We start from the raw sequence: 21,237 nt of genomic DNA on the forward strand, positions 1-21,237 counted from the left end.
CGCCTAAATAAAATCAAGCAGGTTATTCTTGGTTCCTGTAACCACATCCCATATTCAGTTCTCTGATATGCAACGTTCTTGTGATAGTTTTGGGACAAGACATACTCATCCGTTTACCTTGCACTTAATAAATTAATTATTTTAGGGGAATTGTTCGTGTGTTTATTGTTTTTGTTATGAAAACTCATTATCTTTATTTGTTGATATGTTGTTTTTTATTAGGCTATTATGTATTACTTCAATTTAGGCTTTAAAAAATACTGTTATGTAGTGTTAAGTTGTTTTGGGCAAAAGCATGTGCCATTACCATAAACATTAAAGATAAACCATGAACATGACCTTCGTTCACCATGTACTCCTTTTCATCCATTCAGATTTGGAGCAAATTCACAGATTTTGCAAATCCACACTAACTAATGAAACCATTTGGGGAAGGTATCCCCAGTTAAACTGGCCTGTGGAAGCTATGGTTGCAGTATACTTCGGTCACAAACATTAATGACACAGAAAATAGAAAATTTGTCATTTAATGGAACATATTTATGACTGAATTACAGTTCTCAATCCGAAAGAAATAAATCGCCAAACCGACAGACAAGGTGTTTAATACATGTATATATTACAATGTGCCATATACAGTTATGTCTGCATCAATAAAAATAGGGGTGTGGAGGGTGCAACGGTAATTCCATGGTAATCTGGATGCACATTAAGTAGCTATAGATGACCTGTTAATTAAGCATTTCAACATTTCAAGTGAAGTTTTCATAGACATCAGTTGTGGGAGAGCTGACCTGTGAGTAATGGTAAGGAGGATGCAACTATCATTACACTACCGGCAACACACTTAAGTCGGGAGACAGAAACATCCAAGTCATCAAGCAAGACAGTGTGTGCAAAAGATGAATATAACCAAACACACTAGCTGGTTAATATGGTTTATCGGGTTTGCTCCTTATTTTCTGTCAATCAAGTTATACAAAGTTCATCACCGGTTGGAACCTTGCAAAAGTTTCCATTCTCTTCTAATATCAATATTGAATAGCTTTCAATTATTATTACCTTAAGTAAAAATACTTCTACGTGTGACATGATTTTCCTTTGGCACAGTCTTACTTTTGCTCCCCTCTCCTTCAACCTTATAACATATATTACTGTATTTAATTCATGGCATCTCGGCAAAGATCCTAGTAAAGGTAAGTTTCTTAATATGAATATGGTTCACTTTTTGGTGGGACTAAACCATTCGCTGTTGTTTTTTTTCTCCATGAACCTAATTTGTACATTGACGATACATGAATCCAGTCAGGCCACGCTGGCAATTAAGCATTCTGCATCTCTTTTCCAATCTTGTAGCTCAGGATTTTGTTCCAGTCAATCTTGGTGCGGGTCACAGGGAGTTGTCGGCGTAAGGCTTTGAAGGTAGTGTCCGACATTGTCTGATAATTCTCATTGATGGCGGTCTAAAGGGGAGATGAGAGAAAGACCATGTGTTTACACAAAATAACTATGCAAGGTAAGTATTTATCATAAAGTCAACCTTAATTTTTCAGTATACTAATTATTAATTATTTTAATGAGTGTGAGTGGACCTTTCCAGGTGAACACAACCACAAAGAGTAACTTATTTCAAGGATGACCAAGAAAAAAACTGCTCTCTCAGTAAATCTATAGTCCAACAGTATGATTAGTGCAAAGGTAAAATCACAATAATGTGACCGAACCATATGAAGAATCTAGAACAAACCTGGTAATCATTCTCAGCAGCCTCCATGATCTTGACAAACTCCTTTGCTGTTTGTGCTTCATCCTGAGAGTGCAAAAAGATAAGAGCTCATGATGAGTTTACACAAAGATGATACATTTTCTGATCAACATAAAAAAAGAGTTGTCAAATCTAAAGCAAGGTAAAAAAAAAAAAATCTATGCCTAAAGTTATCAGACATTTTCAAAGCCATTATATAGTTATGGGATTTGGCAGACGCTTTTGTCCAAAGTGATGTATATGTATACAAGACGATTCTTAAAGTGTGCATGCCACAGGACAGCATGCTGTCAACAGCAACAGTGTTTGGCATTGGCATGGCTCCTTTAAGTGCCCGGCCCATGCCTGTGTCTGAGAACTTAAAGCCCAGAGGTTTGTTTTAGGCAATAAATGGCATTACACAGGGAGCAGAGTTTTTGCTTCAAACAAGTTTGATATAAGTTCAACAGCATAATAGATCCCCCCCCCCCCCCCCAAACACACACATCCACACTGCCCCCCCTCAGCAAACCTGTCTACCCGTCTACAAACCAATCAAAAGCTACGAGATGCTCAAAAGCAACCACCAGGCTTCCAGGACATCAGGCAAAACAAGAGGGCCAGAACAGAGAGAGGCACACAGACATGTGTTTACTGATCTCACGGTACAGTTACCTGAATCAACAGGTTTCTCCATCACTGATGGTCCCTTATGTACAACACCATCCAAAAAATACTTACAGAAATGGACATTGATTCCTGAACTTCTTTATGGCTGACCAGCTGGACATTTCCATCTTCATAGTAATGAACCTTTGACGAAAAAAGTAAAAGCAGATTTAGCTGTTATGTTCATTCAGAGGACCATACCAACAATTAATGTACATAACGCCCACACAGACACACCTGGATTTTCATAATGCCTGCCACCTGAGTGGTAGAGGGGGAAATAGTGAATTTCCATTCAGACCTCCAGCGCCCATTCCTTGAAGATGAAATAGAAAAAACATGAATCCAGATACAAAGAGCTGCAATTATTGTCTTTGCTCTGAACGAAGGGAAGCATACGATACATTAGATGAATTGCTGGTTCAGAGTGATTGTAATGCGATTACACTATACACGGAGCTCACTAGAACTGATCCTTCAAAGAGGATTGGAGGAGAGCTTATCCAATTAGTGACCAGATCTCTAAAACCACAGTGTATTTAATGTGGAAGTTGGTAGTTGGCACTTCAAGGGGATTGTTCACCTCAAAATAAATAGCCAGCCAGTTACCCATATGCCAGGTCTCCTAGTCAGTGAGGTGTTATCTAGTGACCATACAGAAATGTGATCCATTCATTATGAATCTTGAAAAAGACAATTTTCACCCTTTAGGCTAACACCCACTGGCAGCGACTGACGCGCGTCAAGTGATGCCAAAGTTTAGAACTCTATTACTTTTAACAGAGCAAAGCCCACTGGCGGCGTCTGATGAGCGTCGATGCCAAAGTTTAGAATATTCTTCAATCTCTTGAGTGTCAAATTTATAGATGCGAAAGTCATCGCCAGTGGTTGTTGGTCTTGTGTTCCACAGAGAAAAATAAACTTAGTGTAACTCCGGCGAAAATTGACCCCAGGTCTTTTTCTGCATTAAAACACATCAAATAAGCTGTGGAGACAGTATTTTTCGTTGATCAACCACTACAGAGCTTGCCCCGGTATACACTATAGCCCCAAATTGCAAACAGTGGATTAGCTAAGGGCGGTGAGCAAACGCTTCCTAAATTGCATTTTTTTAACCAGTAATATTGTTCAAAACAGTACCAAACCTCGTCGGTAGCTTCCTCAGGGTCCCTACACATAAAATGAAGCACCAACGACGTAGTTAGCGAACCTGGAGTTTATTACAGAAGACCGTTAAGAACACTTACCAACTGTCCCCCTACCAGCTCCTCCAACCCAGTATCGCAAGGATTCGTTGTACTGTCATGTTTGGTTAATCTATTATTCGTGCTGGGGCAAGCTCTGTAGTGGTTGATCAACAAAAAATACTGTCTCTACGGCTCTTTTAATGCAGAAAAAGACCCTGGTGGCCATTTTCGCCGAAGTTAATATAGAATTAACTTGACAGTGAGTAGACAATTACAATGACAATACATGGTAACTAGGAAGACAAGGAAAATTGTGAAAATTACCAGAAGTTTTTTGGCTGAAACTGATGACACTCGATGCAGACAATGATCGTTTGTTGTCCATCAATAGTTTTCGCATAGATCTAACAAAAACATGAACAGAGCAAAGTTTGTTGATTCATAAGAAAAAAAAAAGTTGCATAAGCATATCAATATGCTAACACACTGGTTACCATCCTTTGATGGTTTGTTTGTTTGTTTAATTTAAGGCCATTTCAGCAACTAAGGCTATTTAAAGGGACACCAGGCAACGTTTTTGTGTTAATTACTTATCTTCGTAAGTCGGTATATGGTTAAATGACTCATTACAGGGCGAATGAAGACTCTCTCGCCCGCCCCTACTGCCTGTAGGAAGAATATCCCGCTTGCAAGTTCAGTGTATCGTACCCGCCGACCGAAGCAGGATCAGTTTACATCCTGCATCCACAGCACTGAGGCAGGCTAACGAAACGCTAGCGATTGTTGCAATCATGTGTATAATGGCAGGGCCGGCGAAGAAGCAGCGAAAACCCTTGATGTAAGATGCAAAGAAAAGGAAAAGAGCTTCAGACCGAGCGAGGGGGAGTTTCGTAGAGAAAAAGCATCTGGCTTGCCCAGAGCACTGTGGGTTATAGAAGCTTAAATATGTTTTTTAAAATCTATGCTAGTAAGAAATTCTAAAACCTTCAAAAGGTGGGACCTTACTAAAAACATCATCTATAGAATTTTGGTGATAAAATTGTTGTATCCTTTGATGGTAAAAGACGCCCCGGCCTGTATGGTGAAACAGTCACAGATGATCCAGAACATGCCAGTGTATCTTGTCTTAAAATCAACCCAAATAGGCAAACTGCTTATCGAGCTCCACTGGTTACTTGTAGCCGCCCGAATCAAATTAAAATTACTAATGCTGGCCTACAAAGTGATCTCCGGTTCCACTCCCACATACTCAAAGACTCTCATAAACGTATATGTTACCACCCGACTGCAACACCCATCCAAAGAACGGTGCCTGGCACTGTGCCGCTCACACACACACACGGCAATCCAAACTATTCTCATCTGTGGATCCCTGATGGTGGAATGTCCTACCAGTTGCTACCAGAGCAGGGGCCTCTCTCTCCATCATCAAAAACCTCTCTAAGACCAGCTCTTCCTAGATCATCTGCTAACACCACTAACAACCTAACATACTCAACTTACACTTACCATGACCTTTTCTATCCTGTCTATACCTCTTGTCTACATCCCTTGACTTACAGTATTTTTACTCTGAACAGTCATTCTCTTACGCAAGGTTGTACTCATCATTGCACTTACCATGCACTTCCCTTTCTTCCCTACACTACCTCCTTCTTCTTCTACCACTTTCTCTTTCCACTACACTTTGACGAGCACTTTAAACTTCTGCACTCTCATCCTCTTTTGTATTGATTGATGTAGTATTAATTATTACCTAAGGTCTCATCTGCATTGTAGCTTAAATGTTAAAAATCGCTTCAGATAGAAGTGTCTGATAAATGGATAAATGTAGATGTATTACACTATTTTCTCCTATTCATGCTGAACCTTGTGAATTAAAATAAATATAAAATGTAAACAACAATCTTATTTATTATAGGTCAGTTATAGCACTCCTTCAAAAAAATAGTAGTGGGGAAAAGAATAGTAGCTCCATTTTGAGTTCCAGAAGTTTCAAATATTAAGTTCCAGAATGTAACAAATAAATAATAATAATAATAATAATAATAATACATTTTATTTGTTACATAGCGCCTTTCAAGTCACCCAAGGTCGCTTTACACACTAGACATTGAGACAAACATGACATTACATAAAATTACGAACATTACATAAAAACAAACAAAAACATGGTGCCAGACGGACATCCCCATTCAACCAGCGACTTCGATTTCACTTGAATTCACAGAAGGTCAGTCACTTACGGTGCAGATGCCGCTGGGATAGTGCTCCTTCACGTAGGCTCTCACGGCAGTGTCCACAGCAGTCCTCCAGCCTTCCATCCCCCCATCCGGGTCATGGGGTCGGGGGTCGCTGGCCTCTTTGCGCAGGTGGTCGAACTTGAAGGAGATCTTATTCTTGGGGTCCAAGACCCTTCCATTGCCCAGATCGCCATGCTCTGTGATTAAGACCTATTGCAGAGAAGATATAGGGTGGTTTTGGCTGACAGAATCACTTACAAGGTTAGGAATGAAAACTAACGGATGTTAACCTGCTACCATACAAAACAAAAGGCTTTGCTTTGTTGTGAAAGTGAATGTCTCACCTGTTCCTCATATCCGTTGATTTTCACTGGGGTAAACTGATCCAAATTATACTGTGCAAATGCACTGGAGAAACAAAAATCAAAACAATGACTGATGTTTTTGACAAATACGTAATTGTTCAAAGGCAGCATTAATTTCTTGATTTACAGATCCCAAACCACTGTGTGTGTAGGTGTTCATTATGAAAAGCAAATGAGAACATTGAGGCTGACTTACTGTGCCGCACCTTCCCTGAGGAGATTGTCATTGTTGAGTAGCAATCTTACATCTGTGGGTTATGACAACGACAACAAGACATCAATGAGGACACTCAAACCTTAGACATCAAACTGAAATGGAGCCAGACTAGAAGTGATGGAGGGATGACTGTTGGACGGCTGTGACAAATCTCCTAGACATGAAAAGGAGGACGATAGAGCAGCGCAACACACAAGGAGGACACAAAAATGTGTTTCCTCGCGATAAGAGGGATGAGACTGCCCTGAGGGAGCCCTGAGAGATGAAGTTAAATCACCACAGAAGGATTAACAAGATCAGTTCCCTTGCAGGCCTCCGAAATCCCCACAAGCTCCCGTTACTGCTGGGCGTCTGGTGCTTAACACAACCTCCCCTCCCCCCATAGCCATTAAAACCTGCATCTTCTCAAATCTAACCGATGGCTCAAAAAGAAACTTGGAGGTGGGGGGTGACGTCATGGCCACAGAGTTCGTAGAGTTCATGAGCACAAAAGCACATCTAATAATGGCACAAACCTTTATAATGTGACTATGAATAGACGGGACATCCCTTCTTCACTATGACTATATCGGATAATACTTTGTAAAAGTTAGACTATAACCCACATCTCCATGACTTGAAATGTGATAGATAGTAAAAAGGGTCCAACTTACTAAAGGCATTGTTTTGCACCTTCTGTAAAATAATTAATTTATTCATATTCAAGGCAACATAGGGCATAAAAAAAAGGTTTGGTTTTTTGAGACTGTTTCGACCTAAAATGCCTGGATACTTCCATCCAGGCATTTTAGGTCGAAACAGTCTCAAAAAACGGTGTTTTTAGCTGTTTCTTGTGGAGAAATTGCAGGAGGAAGTGAAAATTGCAAAAATAGTTGCGATTATTTTTTTTTTTTTAATTTAGGGCAATTAAGGTTAGTAAGACCAAAATCACACTAATAATCTTGATGCTTATTTAAAAAGGTTAATCAAAGGTAAACAGTAAGGATTACAGAAAATCAAAGTAGGCCTACTTTATTTGTGAAAATGCTTTGACTGAGGTAATTCACAAAGCAGTATAACCTTTCGTAGAACTGTCCAAAAAAGACAGTCACCTAAAAAGATGGCATCATGTCATATGTTTCAATACATTCATATATTTTGTAATTCATATTAAGTTCATATCTTTTTAATAATTCATAGTCTGTGGCTTGCATAATTACTAATAGCCAAGTAAGTATCTAGTAATTTCATATTGATGTAAACTATTTCACTACACTTCTGTTTAATGTCATTACATTGGTGGTGTACGTCTAATTGACTGCCTGCCCCTTTAAGGACGTGAGAGTAGCCTAATTACATTTCTGAGTGGATTGGAAGGCTTGCATCTCACTGTGTTCGGCTATGAGTGTAAATCACTTTTTGCATAGTGCATTACGATATGTGGATGCAATTGGGAATGTCTTCTATGTCATTAGTTAAAATAAATGAAATTATTCTTGGATCATAGAAGAAGTAAATGTCTTGCAATTTTATTAATTTCTATGATTTTGGTAGCACTACTCAAACTAAGCCCACAAGCTAGCAAACATGACATAAGCTAAAAGGACATATCCAGGTAAACGTTTGCCAATGGGTTGCATAGCCTACTCAAATGTCAGTAAACCAAGTAGGCCTTAATTAACTTACTTTCATAGCCTAGGTAGGTTACCAACACCAGGTTGAGAGATGCAAGTAAGCAGATCATTAACGTTAACCTTCTATTTATTGTCATCAAAACTGCAGAGGAACGAACACGTTAGGGCAGTAGTTCACAAAATGTACCTCCGCGGTACTGCGGGTCACATCTAGCGCATCGACGGGAGAGGACCGAATCCAGTAAGAGAGAGAGTTCACCTGAGCGACAAAGATGTGGAATTTAAGTATTTTTTTTATTATTTAAGGTGTCAACATAAGGACTAACGTTTCGACATCTTGTCGCTCCGGTGAACTCTCTCTCTCTCTCTTACATTAGGGCAGTCTTTGGTGTCATATGCAGAAGGTGCAGAAGTAAGTGTGCCATCTGGCTCAATATTCTGCGCGAGGGACTGTTGTGGTAGGTGAAATTTCACGGTGAAACTACGATGATTGGTCAAATTTGCGAAAAAGTTGCGGTGTTTGGACAAAATTGCGAGTGCCTTGGTAAGTGACGAAAACAGTCGTCTTCGTGAACAGCTGTGCATAGGCTACTTTGTAAAAGAGAGAATACGCTCATCCCTATACATAACGCAAGGGGTAATTAATGTAATTATAGTTCACCTTTTATTTGTGGATTTATTTAATGTAGCCTAGACTATTTAGTGTTATTTCTTCCCCAAGCTCATAAAAATAAATTTGGGTCGCACATAAATTGACAGGGTCGGTCGGAAAACGGAACCCAAGATTTTTTTTTTTTTTTATGCCTAGGGGAGTTCTGTTTAAATATTTTCCATCTCTAGATAAGCAAACAGGGCTTAAAGTGAAAAAAATATCCTGAACGGCTGGGGAAGTGTTTGGGGGCAGAGCTGTTAATCATATTAATAATACACATTGAAAAAATATTACACTATTGTGCATGCCATTGTAAAGCAGTCGGTGGTTTCAATGAAAGCCCTTTCCACAGTATGTTTCAAGTGTAAACATCATCTGATGACTGCTTCACAAATATATAAACATACAAATGCAATTTCAATGTTTCATTACGCTACTCTGTATGGTTAGGTTATATTGCTTGCATGACAAAAAAAAAACATGCAGCTTTAAGCCATTACTTTGAGAACTTTTCTTAATGCAAGCACACTGCACTGGTAGGCAAGTGGAGAAAACATTTCGGCCTACACACATTTTTATCAAATGTTTAAAACAAAGAAACAACAGGCTACTTTAGCGTGGGCCTATAGGCTAAAATATGCATAAATTATTGATGATGGCAAGAAGAATAATAACGCTATAGTCAATTCTGACTAAACACAATCTTCACGGGAATTACCAAGTATCTAGTTGTTGTTGTTTTTTTTTAAGTATATTTTTGGGTCTTTTTTGCCTTTATTTGGACAGGACAGTGGAGAGTGATAGGAAGCAAGTGGGAGAGAGAGATGGGGTGATATCAGGCAAATGACCGCAGGTCGGATTCGAACCTGGGTCCCCGTGGGCACTCGGACCCGTATATGGTACAGGCGCTGTAGCCTGCTGCACCACGGCGCCCCTGTATATGGTACAGATGCTGCACCACGGCGCCCCCGTATATGGTACAGATGCTGTAGCCTGCTGCACCACGGCGCCCCCGATCTAGTTGTTTTTTAAAGGCAGTCGTTAGAATTCACTTCGTTTATGGCTAAATACTGTAGACTATGATTATTTGCAGCTCTGCAGGTTGCGGATTCACACGCAGACGCGCAGACACATTGAGCTCTACCAACTGTAGCCTATGTTGCGCCTTAGATAACACCACATTAACTAGAAGCCAACCATGTATATTTTGATCGAGATTTCTTTTTTTTCTTTTTTAACGACACCATCAATGATTATCAGGCGAGTGACAGAAGCACTGTATGCTGGATGTCTTCTCTTCCTACAAGAACGTGCAGCCAAGTCCGGCCCTACTCTGCTTTTGATTGGCTAAACTCGTTTGTTAGGTTGAAAACCAGACATGGCATTGGTAGGTAAACTCAGAGAGGTATCTCGTACAACGAAAATGATGACCCTCGTCTGTAATGATTTCACGACCTTTCTCCTGAGGAAATTTTCATCACAGCCGCGACATGCCGGAGATCCGGCACGGTGGATGGCGGAAGCCCTGTGCAAAGCATTCCTGGAGGATCAATGATAATCTCTCTTTTCCTCTTCCCTCCCACTGAGCATTAAAAGTTGCAAGTTACACAGAAGGCCTGTACTGTGTTATCCCCCAATCTACTCCTTGTCATACTATGTTAAAGTTGTTAGCAAGGCTTGTTTAAATTATATTGCTAATATGCTTCACAATCAAATCTGTCCAACCAAAACTGTCCAGTAATTCTGATTATATGAATTTGGAGTTAGACCCAGGCCCTGATTTAAATTATACATATTTGCAAACCTTTTACTTTTGTTATTAAATTAGTTTTAGTTAGACATTAGACTTTGCCTGCCATTTAATTTTGGGTCCCTGCTATAATCTATAAAACCTTGCTATAATCATGCATGCTTCTCTGTTTTGAGGGAGTTGCCCCTTGAATAGAGTGGTGACAGTTGTGACACTTGCTGGGCTGTAAACGGACAATTAACGTCAGTGTCCTAAATAAAAGTGACTGTCAAAGCAAAGTGTGACATTAAAGAAAGCCGTTTCAGCAGCCTGTCAGTGTGCACTGGCTCTCTGGCTTCTGCTCAAGCTACTGTGACTTCTAATCCTTCACCTCTACACCACTGCCTCAAAGGCATGGTTCACCACCATCCCAAAGGCTTGGGCAGGGACCTAATATGGTGGTGGTAGCGTAGTGGCTAAGCAACTGGGCTAGCATGCAGTAGCCTGAAAAAAGTTGTGGGTTCAATTCCTGGCTTCCACTGCTGTGCCCTTGAGCAAGGCACTTAACCCCAAGTTGCTCTGGGGACAATGGCCTTTGTAATATAATTGACACATGTACATGTAAATGTAAAATGATACCTGCCGGGGTATTCCTGAAAACTCCAGCAACTTTATTCATTCATGGTGAATTCAATAAAGTTTCTGTAGTGCACCAAACTGAAAATGCCCTGGCCTACAATTCTGAAATGTTTAGTCTCCTGTATAAAATGTCTTACATTGTCTTCATATACTGAATGATACTGCTAGGGGGAAGACTCATTTCAATTGATATGAACTGGCAGGTTTATCAGCTATCCATCTTCTTTCATATTTAATTAAGGTTTAAGGTTATTTCAGCCCTGGGCCCTACAATCTAGTGATGATTCAATTTCACTGTTAAAAAAACCCAGATTTGGTGTTACGTTTGTACAGTCAGGGGAATTTCTGCATTGGTTTGATTCTTTAGACAATAGACCCTACAGACAGAAATCAGGAAGGTGGTGTTGGTTTAGAAAGGGCACAGAACAGAAACAGATCAGGCAATCACTGTTGTTCACATATATGCAGGCACAAAGACTGCTTTTCACAATGTTCTGTGGCAACCACCACGGTTGGCTTAGACTAGAGTAGTGGCCAGTAGTCAGTAGTCAGTGCCACCTCTTATTTACTATGGCACATCACAACAATGGAGAAAAGGCCACATTTTGCAGTTTTTCTGTTATTGCACAGATGCTTTTTTATGTAATGCCGTCAAAAAATCAAATCTATGCAATAAAAAAGTGGTTGTATGCAAAGTGTGGCCTTTTCTCCTTTCTGATTGCTTCTAAGTTTGGCCCAGTACTCAAAAAATAAAAACTTACCATTGAAAACCTCATTGAACTCTCCAGGAGGAGCGTGGATGATGAAGTTTGCTGCTATGCGTACCTGAAAAATATTAAAAATAGAAATGGAATACATTATGAAACTTTAGACTTTCCAGAATAAGCTCATTGACTATTGAAAAATGAGGATAATTAAAAATGATTGCTTCAGAGACCATCAACTTTCCACGACCTCATAGTGGTGGGAGAAATTAAGGATGCAGAACGTCTTGGGGAAGATGTCTAAATTCTGTCATATAATTAGCTTGTCTGCAGACAGATAAGTAAAATTATTTCAACCAAACTTCAACCCATAACAACCTCGTACTGGTTGGAGGAAATTCGAAACGTCTTAGTGAAGACGTCAAACTTCAATCTTGTAATTAAAGGAATTATCCGGAGTAAAATGCACTTTAGATCGATTTCCGGATGATTGGGGGTACATACGTTGAGTTGACATCAAAATTATGTCATTCGGATGTGTTTTGAGAAAGTTTGATTGTACCGTTTTCAGTCACAACTCGTAGCCTGGAAGTGAGCGGGGCATTTCAATTGCGCCGCTACAAAACGCTATTTCTATACCTCTTCTACAGTTCCAAACAACATAACACTTACGTGGTAGTGAGTAGAGGGTCCCTAAAGCCAAACTGAAGTATCCCGAGGTCTTTATGTGGTCGAATAGAGAGTCCAGAATGAATTTCATCAAGCCAGTACCTTTACAGAAATGTTGCCATCTTTGCCGCCACTTTGAGGGGAAAGTCCATAGGAGTCTTATTGCTGAGTGTGTTACACGCTCTGGAAATTCACAATTTCGTCGCCGTTTTTAAAAAAAAAAAAAAAACATAGTCCAGTATTTCTTTCGAAATTGAAATTAAGTTGTATGGACTGGACTATGTTTTTTTTTTTTTTTAAACGGCGACGAAATTGTGAATTTCCAGAGCGTGTTACACAGCAATAAGACTCCTACGGACTTTCCCCTCAAGGTGGCGGCAAAGATGGCAACATTCCCGGAAAGGTACTACCACGTAAGTGTTGTTTGGAACTGTAGAAGAGGTATAGAAATAGCGTTTTGTAGCGGCGCAATTGAAATGCCCCGCTCACTTCCAGGCTACGAGTTGTGACTGAAAACGGTACAATCAAACTTTCTCAAAACACATCCGAATGACATAATTTTGATGTCAACTCAACGTATGTACCCCCAATCATCCGGAAATCGATCTAAAGTGCATTTTACTCCGGATAATTCCTTTAACTAAATGAAATAATGTCACCCAAACTTATGTTAGGAACTCACTTCAAGGCAGTCTGCTGCTGCTGACAATCCTATAAATTAGCTCTCTGAATGAGGCTATGTACAGTACACAAAGCTGTTCAAACACACCAAGTACAGACTGCAAAGTCATTGTTTCTGTCCACATCTCTGCTGTCAGCCGCTTCCTGTTTTGTGGTCACATCATCGACCTCCCCCTCCTCTGTGTACCTTGTGTCCATACATGGACATAAAAGTACTGTGACTGACAAAAGCTTGTAGAGGAGAATTGTAGAGAAAGAAGGTGACACCGGCTGAGATCAAAATACAGTCACTACGCGCCACAGCCTTCTCCTGATCAACACACTCCACTCTCTCAGTTCAGGGCTCACAGAGTAGTAGTTAGATCCCTGCTAATGAGCCAGGAGATGCACAGTGTGTGAAAAAAGGATACGAGGGACCAACAGAAGGGCATGTTGTTTGGGGGTTGGGGGGCAGGGATTTCCGCTCTGTGGGGGTACTGTGGGACTTGCTTGTGCGTCAAGCCCAATTCCACCTGGAGAGGTTATTAGGCCTGGTTCACCTCCAAGTGGAACATAAACAGCTCACACAAAGGCTGCCCCGAAGATGAACCGTGGACATTAAATGTTAATGACTGGTTGCCATTGGTGGCAACTTAACTAGAAGTTCAAATCTATGTAACAGATTATATTTCTTTAGGAATACGCCTAACTATTCATAAATGTTCAATTGTTATAATTAGGCTAACTTGTTCTGTCTTAAATTGGGTCATACTAGCCTACTGCTAAATGATATTGATCTGTCTTTATGGTGGCTTCAACAACAGCCACTGACAATGAGGCTACTTCAACCACAAAACATGAGAGGAAAATCAATATGGAACTTGAAAAGTATGCTACAGCATACTGTCACAAATACGTCTAAGCAGGCATCATTCTAAATGGTTTGCTAAATGATGTCAACAATGGCTAATTGAAACAGCAATACATATCGGACTAAGAGTACACTGCAATGAATCAAGCACACAGGCCGTCAAGCATCTTTATGATCACCAGCACCTCACTAAGGCCAGAGCATGACAAATCAATATGGAAGTCGTGCTAGTGTAGGCCTTCTAGCCCCCTAGTGGTGTCTTCACTTCATCGACTCCTGTGCACTTTGTTTATGTCAGCCCATTAAGACAAGAGGTGTTGCTTGACACTACTTTACATGTAAAAAGGCCTTGTGTGCAGTGGGAGGTTTCAAGTGGCAAGAGAGAGAGAGGTCAAGTATAGGGATGTAACGATTACCGGTATAATGGTAAACCGCAATAAAAATGTTGACGATAACAATTACTGTTTTCTTTTCAAATATCATAATTATCACGGTTGATTACCGCGGTGTGGAAACCGTGTGTTTAATCCTTCCCAGCTTCATCCGAGCCTGCTTTTGACATACAGTAGGCCTGGTACAATGAAACAAAACTGGTACCCTACTGATTCTGTTGTCTAATTGATGGTTTTAACTACGATTCGGATTAGGCTACACCTGATTTTAAAAGGCGGAACATTTTCACCGCAAAATGTATACTGTATCATGTAGCCACTCTGCGTCTTTTTATGTTCTCGTCCACATTAAATCCATTCCACTCACGTTATCAAGAGAATACAGTAGCCTAAAGTCTTATTTTGAACGCTTCGAACGTCTCACTCATTGGGTCCAAATAACAGAAATAGCAAACTCCAAGTTATGGTAGGGTAAGTTAAGCTATAACCACATAGCCAATTAAACATGAAGAAAAAAGTGAACGGGACACTTTTTGAAACTATTTCATCTTGTGTAGGCCTATCAGTGCTTTCTGAACATATTGAACACACTTTTAGAAATACCGTGATAATACCGAAAACCGTGATAATTTTGGTCACTATAACCGTGAAGTTAAATTTTCATACCGTTACATCCCTAGTCAAGTACATGCATTAGCCATGAGCACTGGGGCTATCGCTAACTGCTAACATTGGTCTCTTTGATCTGAACTTCCAATATAGCAGAGCACTGGATACAGAAAAGTTTTAGCAAATGCTGCTTGCTGAACTACGCTTACTTTCTTCTTCCTTTCAAAATCCAGTTGAAATAGAAAATAAAAGTGTTTTTGACATGTATGCACAAGCAGAACAAGCATACATGGTAGGCCTGCAAATGAGCCAAGTACTGGGGTTGTTATAATAATAATTTATCCTCTGTCAGAATGAGCCTTTTCAGTTGAATTTTGAGTGGGCAAAACATTCAATCCCACCCAACCAGGGTCAGATACCGGAATAAGAAGTCTGTCTGTGCTTCAGCAAGTACTTGTGATAAATACAGCATTGTGAAGACACACACTAGCCTCACTTCATCATGCCCTGCCATGGACACACTGCAAAGTATGAGATGGCTGACAAACACTTGGTCACACGCAAGTGGAAAACTTCATTAAGCCCTCAATGACCTAATAGTAACCCCATACCACTACTTTCTACACTGCCATTGCATTCATCTTTGCAACAAGCCATGCAATAGACAACAGATCATCAAATCGTTAAAAGGTCAGTCATTTATCTCAGGTCAGGTTTGTTCTTCATTTACAGATCACTTTAAATATACAAGAGTACACTGCACACAGACCCCACACGATACAGTCAAAGTGGACCCCCCCTCTGGTCTCGCTAAGCTCTTGAGCAGACAGCATCTGCTGGTCTCAGAGCCTTTATGGAAGAGTAGGGTGTCTCTCTGTGATAGTACAGTCACTCTTGTTACAGTGGGCACACTAAATGTGGGAAGAGGGAGTTGCCATCACCTGAAAAACCAGTGCAAAAAAATCAGAGACCTCTACTGATTGATACTGGTGTTCACATCTGAGGGAGCCATAAAGGATTTGAATTTAATAGAGCTTAACTGTTTAAAGGGGTTTTAAACTGAGTAAAGACTCAATGCTTACTTTGGCACTTATTCTCAATAAGAACGATCATGCACTAGAGTCAAGTGATACACAAAGAGGCTGCAGGGAAAGTATAAAAGCACTTTGCATTCTTCCGCTTACAGAGAAGAATACAGACACCACTTTCTTTGCTGGTCAACTCTGGACATTTACATTTGTACAATGCTGGACACACTTGACATATTGTAAGCCACAGCATTTTTGTGTCAATGGGGCCTCTTGGTTTTGGTGGATTATTCGGTCTTCATTTTCACGATTTTCAGACATTTTGTGACGCTTCAGTCCTCTCCATTCAGTCCTACCCATCTGATGCACAAACTGGTATCAGCATAAAAGAGCTCCCAGCAAGTTTGTGTAATAGTTTATCTATGTGCAAGCTGCCTGCGTGTTTTGTCAGGCAAGTGTGCCGCAGGCATCACATTCTTTGGGCTGCAACAGGAGAATACTAAAAAGCTGTGAGAAAAATGACTAAGTGCTAAGACTTTAACTCTATTGGAATGGAGAGATTGGACCTACCATATATGTGGGGTCAACTTGAAATGGCTCCTTGTCTTTAACACTGTTTATTTCTGTTGTTTAATCAACCAGGACCAGAGTACTTATTTTCACTCCTACATGTAAGTGCTGGAATGACAATAAAGATCCTTGAATCTGTGTCAAAATTACTTAGTCATTAGGAATAATTTCTGGATGTGCATTCAATGCTCTTTGTTTCCATATTTAAGGCATTTAATTATGTTTACTTTTATTTTACATTATCTTGGCACAAACATTTCTAACTCAAAAACACTAATTTACTTGACTCACCCTCTGGATTAATATACCATGCCTACATTTAGAATGACAGCATTTGATTCTGCAGGGGCTTTCAAGGCATTCAGTGACTTAACACGTACAGACCATCACCAACAACGCTCTCTTCCAAGGGCCTAACTATTGTCCAATAAGTCAAGACATGTTGGTACATGCAGCTGTCAAGTTAAATACAGCTTTTACGGAGGAAACCCACGTTACGAAAATAGTCAAGAATTGTATCGTGTTGGTACTGAATATGTTGTAGGCTAGTGATTCATACATTGTAAAGAAATGTAATGCCATAGTAATGTTATGAGGTTATATAAATCACCAGAGCCGCATAGTGTTTGGGAGCGACACTAATGTGCAATTTGGGGATGATGAGGCGTCACCTGCAGTGCATCATACTCTCACCTCCCTGTCATTCTGTCACACATCGCTATTTCATCATGTCAAATGAAATTCCATTATCAAGCTATTCTCTTCCGCAGACATGGAGGCATTTGGGTATGTTACGTTCATTAAATTCCAACTAATTGAGAAGTCAGCTGAAAGACGGCAGCATTTAACCATAACTGTTTGTCGTGATAAGTGGTTCATAATGTTGAACCATAAGAGAACTGTCAACATCTGCCGTTGGGTGGTTTATTACCAAGAGGAAAACTCACGACTACATCACCAGAAAGGGCGTGTTGCCTGCTAATACTGGCCAACTAGCTAGCTAACCTTATGCTACTCGGAGGGTTTGAATACAGTAGCTAGCATTAGCATGTGAACACGTCTAATATTGATAGTCAAAGGCCTAAATGAACAAACATGCATTTTGCGTATCTGAGGTTGGGCGATTTAGCTAACGAAAGCGTCTGGCACCTCGATTTCTATTTTAGAGTTAGGACCGTACAAGGAGTCTGCGATTGAGATTCTCAAATGAGCGGAAGTTGGGCAGTGGCTGCTGAGCTAAAAATACAAACGTTAGACGAGCAAAGCAAGCAAGCAACGGCCTGATAATATGAACTATGCAAGATACACACAGCATACCAGCGAATTCGTGCTACCATCATGTTCACGGTACACAGTTGTTACGTGTGCATTTACTCAAAGGATACTATGCTCTAATACACTAGTATTCCTACCTTCTCCTCATCGGATAACTGCTCCTCATGATCCGCCATCTTCCCTTCCGGCACAACAGCTCAGCTGCCGAATCTGACATCATGTATGTGGGCGGAGTCCACAAGCATGTAAAGCTTGACTTGAACATATTAGCCTGTGTTGATATCTTTTGGTGCCTATGTGACTTTTTACGTAGATATCCTATGCCTAAGTAGTAGGCCTACTTCACATTTTATTTCCTGTTTGATTAATAAATTATGTTTGGTTTATTACATATCGTTTGTTGAAGTCTTAGGCTCCACTGTCAAATTAGGCTTGTTTCATCATCATTAATAATTTTAACTCACTTTATTTTTTATACTTTTCATATTTAGGACGTTTCTGAAAAACATTGTTTTGACACTTTAAAGAATTACAGGATATAGGCTAAATAGGCCTACTGACAGCAGTCACTGTAAGCACTTCAGGAAATTACAGCTCACTGACTTTTATTGACCCTCAAGACCAGAGGAATAGGGTAAAATAAGAGGGTAAAATATGAATTCTGTGATCGATCACGGTAAGGTGGACAGCGCCATTCGGTATCGGATTTTTTTTTTTTTTTTAAAAAGGCATTCAGAACATGTTTGATGATGGTGGATGAGGTTATTGTCCAATGTTTATAAAGGTTTCCTATAAGTGTACATATTTTGAATGTGGATACAGTGTGATTTTTTAATGTTAAAAGTTGCAATTGGTGAATAAACTCTTTTGCGAGGTGGATAAACTCTAATAACAGGGGGATAACTATTTCTGAAATTTTAGAGGTAGATAAACTGTGTTTACTTGTGTTTAGCCTACATCCCTGGATAAGACAGACAGACAATAATACTTTTATTGTGATAATTTCAGACCATACTGACACACACACACATACACTCATGCACAAACTATTTCTCATGCCTTCATTATTTCTGCTTTAATTCTTCAAATCAGTTATTTCCCTCATCTCCAAGTGTAGATAGATAGATAGATAGATAGATAGATAGATAGATACTTTATTGATCCCCAGGGGAAATTCAAGATCCCAAGTGTAGTCAATTCTGACAGTTTTTGATCTTCAGCATCGGTCTCTCTTGCCCCACATCTTACTCTTTGTCTCACAAATGCTTTTTATTTGTTTCGGTCTGCTCTCATTATTGATGTTTCTCCAGCTCTACTTTCCTCTCTGCTTTGTTTACGTTTCCTCCTAATCTCACTCCATAGTTCCTCACCCTCCTTCCACTCCTTGAACTGGCCGAAGTTTCCTTTAGTGCTGAAATGTGCTCTGTGTGACGATCCCAAGCAGGCCTCAATGTTGCAATTTAAATCTCTTCAGTCTTCACTTCTATAGAATGGAACTTTTGGCTTACTTGGACGGGTCTCCGAGCAGAGTGTTAGTCTAAAGAGGTCAAAAGGCGTAGGTAGGATTTGAAAAGAGTATACTGACCTGAGGACCAAAGTAAGGGTTCAAGCCTACAGGACATGTTTCAGCAAACTGTCCGGATCTCCTTCTAAGTCTCTTGTAGTGGCTCTTGTCGTGGCAGATATTCAGACTCGGGCCAGAAATTAAGTCCAAACATCTTGCCCACAACGTAACAAAAATACACCATTATAAGTGCTGAAGTCAAAAACTTGTCCCAAAAAGAAGGCTCAAAAGTCCGGCAGAGTTCCGTGCAAAAATTCCTTTAATGACTACATAGCGCAAAGCCTGAGTGGATCGCACGATCGCACTCCCGAACAAAGGTAGAACTCTCTTACTTATACCCCTCCAAAATGCTGACACAACACTACCCCAAACGAACTTTTCACCTTAAGTTTATGGAAAGTTCAGGGGTGTACAGTATAGAGTGATCACAGGTCATACATTGTGCATGGGTTAAATATCGTTCGCCCCCTGCACTCTCCTACTGGTTGTTATGAGTAGAGCTCGCCCTGTGTAAGCGTTATCTTGCAGCCTCAAGGCCGACTCAAAAGGCCTAGGCTAAGGCAGCATGAGACACAGTGCAACAAAATGAGACACAGGGCAGCAAAAAGAGACATAGGGATACAGAGCGCACGTAGGGGGAATTCTGGTAGAATAGCTTCAGTATGTTAATAGTATTAGTTAAACTTGTTATTTAAAATGTTATAAGAGTATTATGGTTAGGAATAACTTCAGTGTATTACTTGATTATGATTAAGGTTATATGAATACATGCTTTACAGTTTCAAACTCGTTCTCTCATCATGATGTCTACAACCCATAGGATAATTTTATACAACATTCCCTCCTTTGAGACTTGCATAGTCTCACAAACTAAAAAATTATCCTTCCTTTCTGATTCTTAATTCTTATACTGGCTACTGTCTCTGACTTTGTACACTTGAAGAGTATCAAAAATGGGTAGAGGTAAGAAGGAATATCACCATTAACATGTCAATGAACATGCATTTCCGTGTCGTATTTTCGCTTTTGACTAAGCCATCATGGTATACACACAACATATGGTTTTGATGTTATACACCCACAAGATAATGCAGTACTAGTACACACACTTTTCATACACACTGATTGTATCTTTTCGTTTAACACAAAAGAGTTATGGATAGTTTTGAACATATGTACAATAGGTGATTAAAAACAACATACTGACTACTTAATATAGTATCACACTCATGATTTGCTTGTTGAAGGTAAAAAGCCATTTGTTGATGGTCTTCACCAGCACGGTTAAATCTATAAGCTGCAAAGTCACATTGCATAGTTGGTCGTTGAGTTGTTGGTTCTCCTACTGATCTTGTTGCTGGTACCTTGTGTTCATTTCATGGTTCTTTTGGTGTGGGCCCTGCTTATGCTACAGGCATTAATGTGGTCATGAATGGGATCTTTGTTACTTCTATAATGGCATTTTCTCTTTCTTTGGTATTATGCTCTTTGTTTCTTCCTTGATGGTTTTATCTTAGAGTAGAAGATCAGAAACTGGTGTTACCGTCCCTAGATGTGTACAATGCGGTGTATGAATCTTCCTCATCTGAGCCGTTTGTTGGATTTAGGTGATTGTGGTCTCATGTCAATCGCGTTGCTTTGGCTTTAATTCAGAATTCCCTATTGGCCTTTCATGCTATCGCATATCCCAGTCCAGTGCAATCTTGTTTTAGGACTGGGGCTGGACCTGGAATAGGTATTAAACTTGGAGCAGGTTATGGACTTGGGGATAGTAATGGGCTTGAAGCAGGGAATGGCCTTGGGGGTGGTAATGGGTTTGGAGTAGGGAATGGGCTAG

The 21,237-nt window shown here is 40.1% G+C and overlaps 1 protein-coding gene across 1 annotated transcript; it reads right to left on the minus strand.

Moving 5' to 3' along the window:
* Window positions 1-511: 511 nt before the first annotated feature.
* LOC143105380 (F-actin-capping protein subunit alpha-2) lies at window positions 512-18,064 on the minus strand. The gene is made up of 10 exons (XM_076269413.1): window positions 17,974-18,064; window positions 11,820-11,883; window positions 6,405-6,456; window positions 6,188-6,251; window positions 5,847-6,053; window positions 3,925-4,004; window positions 2,651-2,729; window positions 2,486-2,557; window positions 1,748-1,810; window positions 512-1,463 (listed from the first exon to the last, which is right to left on the minus strand). Exons 1-10 carry the CDS (start codon window positions 18,010-18,012, stop codon window positions 1,323-1,325), a joined length of 861 nt encoding a protein of 286 aa, XP_076125528.1. The 5' UTR covers window positions 18,013-18,064; the 3' UTR covers window positions 512-1,322.
* Between the last annotated feature and the right edge of the window lie 3,173 nt (window positions 18,065-21,237).

This window comes from Alosa pseudoharengus, unplaced genomic scaffold (assembly GCF_046254945.1).
Source record: "Alosa pseudoharengus isolate Yale_2024_CS ecotype anadromous, Long Island Sound unplaced genomic scaffold, YU_APseudo_1.1 YU_APseudo_1.1_scf_10, whole genome shotgun sequence".
NCBI lineage: Eukaryota > Metazoa > Chordata > Actinopteri > Clupeiformes > Clupeidae > Alosa > Alosa pseudoharengus.

Coding starts and splice junctions, on each gene's coding strand:
- LOC143105380 (XM_076269413.1), bottom strand. CDS start 18,012: ATGGCGGATCATGAGGAGCAGTTATCCGATGAGGAGAAG. Junction 6,457..11,819: donor GTTCAATGAGGTTTTCAATG/GTAAGTTTTTAT, acceptor CATAACCCACAG/ATGTAAGATTGCTACTCAAC. Junction 2,730..3,924: donor TTTCAGCCAAAAAACTTCTG/GTAATTTTCACA, acceptor TTCATCTTCAAG/GAATGGGCGCTGGAGGTCTG.